Source organism: Coregonus lavaretus, assembly GCF_964263955.1.
Source record: "Coregonus lavaretus genome assembly, chromosome: 9".
Taxonomy (NCBI): Eukaryota; Metazoa; Chordata; class Actinopteri; order Salmoniformes; family Salmonidae; genus Coregonus; species Coregonus lavaretus.
In genome coordinates this window covers 6,879,179-6,887,748 of record NC_139996.1, presented here as the reverse complement: position 1 = coordinate 6,887,748, position 8,570 = coordinate 6,879,179, and the positions used below count along the sequence as shown (strand labels likewise).

Below are 8,570 nucleotides of genomic sequence, written 5' to 3'. Positions count from 1 at the left end.
AGCTCAGTTGATAGAGCATGGCGTTTGCAATGCCAGGGTTGTGGGTTCGATTCCCACGGGGGGCCAGTATAAAAAAAATAAATGCATTCACTAACTGTAAGTCGCTCTGGATAAGAGCGTCTGCTAAATGACTAAAATGTAATGTAAAATGTGACTTCTGGGTCTATTTGTATGTGATGAACTACTGGAACACATCCAAGTCCTGTGAATAAATCTTCATATTCCCTCCAAATGTGTTTTGTTCAAGCTTGAATATTCTTTGTATTAAGCCCATTTGCAGAAAAGCTGATCTTCCAAGTATTGCAGGTGCATCTTGTTCTATCACTTTAAATTCCAGTTCCAACACTTTTTGTCTTGACATTTGAGTGTTTTCTTGCCATTTGGCTCCATCTGGTGGCCAGAATATGTCACTAGCTTGCAGTTGAATTTTTGCATGGAATCTCCACTCACTTTCACTTTAAGCGTTTTCAAGTCTCTGGTGGACAAGACTTTACACTCAGCTCCCGTATCCAGCGTAACAGTACGTTTCTGGTTGTTTATTTTCAGTGTTTCTGTCCACTGCTCTTTCTCAGTATTTTTCTCATTGATATTCACTAGCTGAGCTACATTGTACTTCACTCTGTTTCACTTCAATTGTCCCAATGAACATGTCCTCATTTTCTGCTGTCATCTCCCTGTCAATGCCTTGAATGCTACGGTTTTCTGTCCGTTTGCGTGATGAGCAGGTTGAGGTTTTCAGGGTTAGGCTAGTGCAGAAGTTGTCATATGCTGAGGCATTGAAGAAAGTAGAGGAAGATGGGTCAAGGGGGAGGGATCCTGAGAGGAGTGGTGTGAGTAGTAGATCTGTACCAGTACAGAGGGATATAGGCCAACAAGGGATGTACACTACCAGTCAAAAGACACACATACTCATTCAAGAGTTTTACTTTATTTTTACTATTTTTGTACATTGTAGAATAATAGTGAAGACATCAAAACGATGAAATGACACATATGGAATCATGTAGTAAACAAAAAAGTGTTAAACAAATCAAAATATATTTTATATTTGAGATTCTTCAAATAGCCACCCTTTGCCTTGATGACAGCTTTGCACACTCTTGGCAAAGTATAAGGGAGTTGTACTCCAGTCTTGTAGGTGGCGGTAATGCAACATTTATTGGATGCCAACCGCCGTTAAACCTCATCTAAGAATAAAGAAGAACGTAAACGCTCCTCCTCACCCCTGGCTTTGGGCAAAATGGAGGGTTTACGAGGCCAAACCCAACTGCACCAGCATGATGGAGACACTTGTTGCGCAAAATCATCTGGGACGCCAATCATACCTGATATAAGCGTGAAAGTGATACATTACAATCTGATTATACAGGCTACACACGCACCTTAATTGATTCAACATTAAGCTATATATCCATGTAATTTGGATGGATATACATAATTCCATTTAACCCGAACACTTTCTGCGCTTCCACGAAACACGCCGACGGCTAAACCAATCAGCTTGCAGTATGGTGTCACCTCCTGTCTTTCACAAGCAGTGTGGCTGCTGCTCTGAAGTGTGTGTAACCGTCTAGCTAGCTAGCTAGCGTCGTTTTTTAACTTATTTTATTCATTTCAAATCATGTCAGCGATACTATTCCTGAAAAACTTGCACCGCGTCAGCCGAGTACCTCTCAGTGTCTCTCGACCGGCCGTCAGTTGTCTGTATCACACCCAGAAAGGAGTCTACGGTTACCGACCCAAACAAAGCCAGGGGCACCCGGAGTTGCACGGTGACCCAGTCTCGTATATCACTGCACTCAATCGAGGTCAGTAGGTTTTGCTGATAATGAACATCTTAAACCTTTAGCAATTATTCTTTGTCATTATCAATTGGAAAATAACTATTGGACAACATTCCCAGTGGGCAAAAACTGGTTGAAAAGACATCCGTATGACGTCTTATTCTGGTCGCAAACTGTTTCCCCCCCCGGTCTTTTTACTGAGCAGAATAGGACGTATTTTTCTGACCACAATATGACCAGCTGGTCATAATTCGGCCCGCTATATTATGTAGCCTGCTGGTCATAGTTAAGACCTCATCATAACCTGGTAATGACTAACTGACTACAGTGTATTACCTACTGTAAAAAAAGGTATTGCAGAGGATAAAGTTGGACATTGAAAACATTGTTAATTGCATTTCTATTTGTTTCCATTATCACCAATTAAAGTTTAAATCTGCAACATATTCTTACATTTCAAATAGGTCAAGCAATGGCAAAAACAAATCTACATGAACATTTTTTGCACATCTGCATACAGTAATGTTTCATAATTCACCCACAGACATTACATACATAGAAAGACTGGGACACAGTGTATATAACGGTCCAATGTTTTATTGTATTAATTATTAATAAGAGTGGTGTGATGGGGTGGATCCTCATCAAGGACCTTTGAGCGTAGAAGGCAATCTGGAGTGTAGTGGCCCCGTTGAACAGTGGTGTGATGTGTCAGATCTGCAGTGAAGAGAATCAGTGCATTACAACTTTATCAATTTGAGATTTTAAAATAACTAGACAATGACATTTCTGAAGAAACGTTGTGGACTTAGCTGGCTAAAAGTATTTCCATGGTACCAGTTGAATTAGTTTGTGGCAGTTATAGCTTGGAGATGTCTTCAAAAAAGAGCAACTTGCTTATATACATACTTTGCATCCTCCACCACCACCGCGGTCAGGGGCATATTTTAGGACTTTCCAGAGGGTCCACAACAGCCTTTTCTGGCTTTTCATGACACTTACGTGCTTAATTAGCTATCTAGCGTGCTCCAAACACCTGTGTGTAACTGGGGAGGAAGTATAGTTTGTCAACTGGAGGCACACACAGCTTGTGGATCTGTACAAAACTTCAACAGTAAGTATATTTTTTATTTGAAATATGCTTCGAAAAACCGGTATGAAAGCGATGATTATAGACATTAAAACACAGCGTTGGAATTGTAGTTCACACGGAGCAATCAGTGGGCGACTGTAACTGTTGAAAACTCTAGATATGGAGAAGGGTTTTCAAGAGCTAGCTTGGACCCTACTTTACATCATCGGAGGTTTTGTGTTGTGCCCGCCATCGGTTGAGACACAACATGCTCTTGAATACTAGATGGTTGTCATTTCAATCATAGAAATATAATGAATAGAATGGACCTATCCTTCCAGACCACTGCAGTTTAGGCTAGCTGGTACGCCATTAGAAAGGTGGCCGTTTATCATGTCCCGCGATGAAGACATGGTATGGTGGGGTATGCAAAATGGGTCAACTTTGAGCACCTTTATCTGTTGAATGTTTTGGCATTCAGGTCAAAAAAGTCACGTTCTGAGCACTTCTACAATGGGCAAATACGTATGGAAGGTTTCGTTCAAATCAAAATGGATTTACCCCCCTCCTCCGTCTACACAGACCATGGGCTAGCACGTCTGGTGGAGGCTTACCGAACACATGGACACAAGGCTGCTAAAATTAACCCTCTGCTGCCCGACGACCCAGTGGAGGACAGTGTGCCAGAGATCAACATGTTGACTGGGGCTGTACAAGGACCCCTCAACACATCAGGTAGGCTATGGCTATGTGGTCTATTGACTTCTTCATTTAAAGGAGTTTGTAAAGGGATGGGTAGAACTCTTCATTGATTTAAATCAATCTAGCAATAAATACACTTCACATTGACAGCGTTTTCTGTCTACTAATACTATCTTCATACTACTACTAGGCTACTAGCTAGCTACTACTAGGCTACTAGCTAGCTACTACTAGGCTACTAGCTAGCTACTACTAGGTAGTTATACTGTAGTGTAGATAGGAGGGAAGCCTTACGGAGAGGCCAATGTTAAACCCATCACCAAACATTTGAATTGCTAAACCAACCATACATTACAGTTAGACCAATTAAATGGGAAGCGCATCCCTGTGTGCCTGGAAATGGCCCAAACTTCTAATGCTAATTTGTATGTTGACTTGCTCACAGCACGTCAATTTAACATCAATACATCAACTTAACACAGGCTCTCATTCTGAGTGGATGGTGTCGCATTCTGAGTGGATGGTGTCGCCTGGAGATGAAGCAATTTCAGTGACAGTCAATAATAATATCTCACACCTCAGTTATTACTGTTTATGCCATGGCATTGTTGAATACTAATTTCTGATTGGCTTGAAGGGAATTCTAGAGCGTGCATTATTTACCTGTAACGCACGGGATATTTGCACGATATAATTCAATGGCTATAGTTCATTCTTGTTCCATGTTTGAGCTGCTTTTGAAAGCAAAAGTCAAATTGAAAACATTATCGGCATTGTTTAATTAGATTTCTGTAATAGCAAGCTAGACTGATGGTTTGGTTAACTAAACTAGCAAGTCTGTATGTTTGGTTGCCAAGGCAACTACTGTTACTATCTAGTAAACTTGCTAGCTACTTCAGTGGATTTTGAACACATTTCTATCTGCAAATGAATTCATTTCTAGCGGTAAATTAGTTAAATTGTAGCCATGGTATAAAAGGGATAATCAGCTTGGGGCTCTATGCGTTCTCTGGAAAATAATGCAACTCTGTGGAAGGTCAGTTCCACTCCACTAGCGCATTGTGGAACACACCTTCCACGTCGTTCATTGTTTTCCAGAGAACGCATAGAGCCCCAAGCTGATTATCCCTTACATAAGCACTCCCAAATTAATAGACCACTCAAATGCAGGTAATACACATTAAATAGTGGATATGATTCAGAGGGTAAAAGCACTTTCTGAAAACTGGGGATGTAAAAAGGGCTTTATAAATACATTTGAGTTATTCAGGATGTCTATAATATCCATCACCTTCATCCCTACATGGAGATGAGGAATTCTTAATTCTATTGCGTCACATGTACAACACAAACACACATGATTTGTCCTGCATACTGCAACACATTTGCGACCAAACAGATCTTTCTCAGGCAGGGTTCACCTGATAAAAATAAAAAGCCTCAAGGGAGACTCTTATATGAACTCCTTTTCATCCAGGACTACAGCATTTTGGTAAAGCCGAGGCGTCGGTGGAGGAGGTGATTGCCTACCTGGAGGGGGCCTACTGTGGCCGCATTTCCATAGAGACCAGTCAGCTGACCAGCCTGGAGGAAAGGGAGTGGCTCGCAGACCGCTTCGAGGAGCTGAAGAAAGAGATGTTTACTGTGGAGGAGAGGAAAAAGCTGGCCAAGCTCATGCTGGAGTCACAGGTAGATGGATGGAGGGAGGGATAATGGATAAATGGAAAGAGACATCCACAGAGGAGAGAACGGGCCAAGCTAATGCTGGCATCACAGGTAGATGGATGGAGGGAGGGAGGAATGGATTGATAGAGAGACGTTGTCGTACTGTATTTATAGTCTGAGCTTTAATAGCCTAACTAATAAAAAGTATGATCTTATCTAACATCAGAGTAATTGGCATCTAGTACAAATCTCCCCATGAGAATAATAAAGTCATTATCTTATTAGCGAGAATGAGGTGGTATTGGTTTTTTTGTCCTATTTCCAAGAAAGACTGAGACAGATCTTGCTGACGTATTTATTTTAGTATTTTGCCTTTATTTAACCAGAAGTAATCGAGAACACGTTCTCTTGTACAATAACAACCTGTTTCTTGTGTTACCTCAGGAGTTCGATCACTTTCTGGCCACAAAGTTCTCCACGGTGAAGCGTTATGGCGGTGAGGGAGCAGAGAGCATGATGGGAGTGTTTTACGAGATGTTCCGTCTGTCTTCCCACAGCGGGGTGACAGACATCGTCATGGGGATGCCTCACCGCGGAAGACTCAACCTCCTCACGGGGCTGCTGCAGTTCCCACCAGAGGTCAGGGTTCAGACATCTTCCAGGTCAAATGTCATGACTGTAATGGCTACCATGAATGACCCTGGGATGACTAATAAAGATGGTCTCACACTCCCAATCCATATGAATGAACCAATGTTTTGACACCAATTGCCTTCCTCAGGGTTCGCTCCTTGGACTTTAAACTTGTATTTATTCATATATTGATTGATTGTTTTATATTTATTTGGGATGTGCACCTCCTGTCTCCTCTGTCCCTCCACCTCCAGCTGATGTTCCGTAAGATGCGTGGCCTCAGTGAGTTCCCAGCAGACTCTCCCTCCATCGGGGACGTCCTCTCCCACCTCACCTCCTCTGTAGATCTGGACTTCGGTGCTGCCCACCCCCTCCATGTGACCATGCTGCCCAACCCTTCCCACCTGGAGGCCATCAACCCAGTCACCCAGGGGAAGACCCGCGCCCGCCAGCAGCTCAAACAGGAGGGAGACTACTCCCCAGATGAGAACGCTCAGCCTGGTGATAAAGTTGTCTGTCTCCAGGTATGGTACTGAGACCATAGACATAGCCGTACGTAGACACATATCTAGACGCGGCTCAACAGGAGGGAGACTACTCCCCTGAAAGACAATGTTCAGCCTGAGGACAATATAACCTGTGGAGTATTGTCTGGAAAGCCAATATAACCAGTATGAAGTGTGGCCCTTTGGACCTTGGTGAGGATGGAATGTGGCCCCCTGGGCAAAAATCTAATCAAAATGTATTTGTCACATGCGCCAAATACAACAGGTGTAGACCTTACAGTGAAATGCTTACTTACAAGCCCTTAACCAACAATGCAGTTTAAGAAAAATAAGTGTTAAGTAAAAAATAGATAAGTAAAAAAAAAAAAAAAAATTAAAGAGCAGCAGTGAAATAACAGTAGTGAGGCTATATATAGGGGGTACCGGTACAGAGTCAATGTGTGGGGCACAGGTTAGTCGAGGTATTATGTACATGTAGGTAGAGTTAAAGTGACTATGCATAGATAATAAACAGAGTAGCAGCAGCGTAAAAGAGTGGGTCAATGCAAATAGTCCGGGTAGCCATTTGATTAGCTGTTCAGGAATCTTATGGCCTGGGGATAGAAGCTGTTAAGAAGCCTTTTGGACCTAGACTTGGCCCTCTGGTGCCGCTTGCCGTGTGGTAGCAGAGAGAACAGTCTATGACTAGGGTGGCTGGAGTCTTTGACCATTTTTAGTGCCTTCCTCTGACACCGCCTGGTATAAAGGTCCTGGATGGCAGGAAGCTTGGCCCCAGTGATGTACTGGGCCGTACGCACTACCCTCTGTAGTGCCTTGCGGTCGGAGGCCGAGCAGTTGCCATACCAGGCAGTGATGCAACCAGTCAGGATGCTCTCGGCGGTGCAGCTGTATAACCTTTTGAGGATCTGAGGACCCATGCCAAATCTTTTCAGTCTCCTGAGGGGGAATTAAGGAGTTAGTCAGCTAACTTGCCTAAATATTATGAAAAAAAGTTTATATTTTTGAGAAATATAAGCTTGAAATGGGCATGGTCTAATTGACTCGACAACCAAAAACACATATCGAAGTTTAGCTTTCTTAATGAACCAGAAATCAGTAGTTATTTCTGGTTGTTTATCAAAGTTAGCGGGCTAACTTGTTAATCCTGCTTACCCCTCTGAACTAGAAACACATTCACTCAGCCAAACATCTATAGAATAAGATACTTTATTGCTCTCTAGTGAATTTGCCTTGCACAGTTGAAAAGCACTTATGGTACAATATGTAATAAAGAGGGAGAGTAGAAAGGGATTATGACACTGAAGTAAAGTTTAAATAGACATACCGGCGTGGTCCATCGTTGACGTCAATTATGGAGGATATTTTCCAACTTTCAGGCCTGCAATTAACTGGTGATTATTGTGGAACCTATCCTTCGTTTTCTCAGGTCCATGGGGATGCCTCATTCTCGGGTCAAGGAATTGTTCCAGAGACATTCACCATTTCACTACTCCCCCACTTCAGAGTCGGTGGGAGCATCCACCTCATTGTAAACAACCAAGTGGGTTATACCACTCCGTCTGCGAGAGGGAGATCGTCTTTATACTGCAGCGATGTTGGTATGTAAAATCTATCACTGTATCTAAAAATCTTAATTGGAATTTTTATATACAGTGAGGGAAAAAAGTATTTGATCCCCTGCTGATTTTGTATGTTTGCCCACTAACAAAGAAATGATCAGTCTATAATTGGTAGGTTTAATGGTAGGTTTATTTGAACAGTGAGAGACAGAATAACAACAAAAAAATCCAGAAAAACGCATGTCAAAAATGTTATAAATTGATTTGCATTTTAATTAGGGGAAATAAGTATTTGACCCCCTCTCAATCAGAAAGATTTCTGGCTCCCAGGTGTCTTTTATACAGGTAACGAGCTGAGATTAGGAGCACACTCTTAAAGGGAGTGCTCCTAATCTCAGTTTGTTACCTGTATAAAAGACACCTGTCCACAGAAGCAATCAATCAATCAGATTTCAAACTCTCCACCATGGCCAAGACCAAAGAGCTCTCCAAGGATGTCACGGACAAGATTGTAGACCTACACAAGGCTGGAATGGGCTACAAGACCATCGCCAAGCAGCTTGGTGAGAAGGAGACAACAGTTGGTGCGATTATTCGCAAATGGAAGAAACACAAAATAACTGTCAATCTCCCTCGGCCTGGGGCTCCA

The 8,570-nt window shown here is 42.4% G+C and overlaps 1 protein-coding gene across 1 annotated transcript in view; it reads left to right on the top strand.

Moving 5' to 3' along the window:
- Positions 1 to 1,304: 1,304 nt before the first annotated feature.
- dhtkd1 (dehydrogenase E1 and transketolase domain containing 1) overlaps positions 1,305 to 8,570 on the top strand; it is a 33,722-nt gene continuing 26,456 nt past the window's right edge. The window contains exons 1-6 of the mRNA XM_084168982.1: positions 1,305 to 1,808; positions 3,439 to 3,591; positions 5,036 to 5,247; positions 5,668 to 5,862; positions 6,111 to 6,380; positions 7,789 to 7,960. Coding sequence (XP_084025108.1) covers positions 1,622 to 1,808; positions 3,439 to 3,591; positions 5,036 to 5,247; positions 5,668 to 5,862; positions 6,111 to 6,380; positions 7,789 to 7,960 — 1,189 coding nt within the window. The 5' untranslated portion in view covers positions 1,305 to 1,621. The remainder of the gene's footprint in view (positions 1,809 to 3,438; positions 3,592 to 5,035; positions 5,248 to 5,667; positions 5,863 to 6,110; positions 6,381 to 7,788; positions 7,961 to 8,570) is intronic.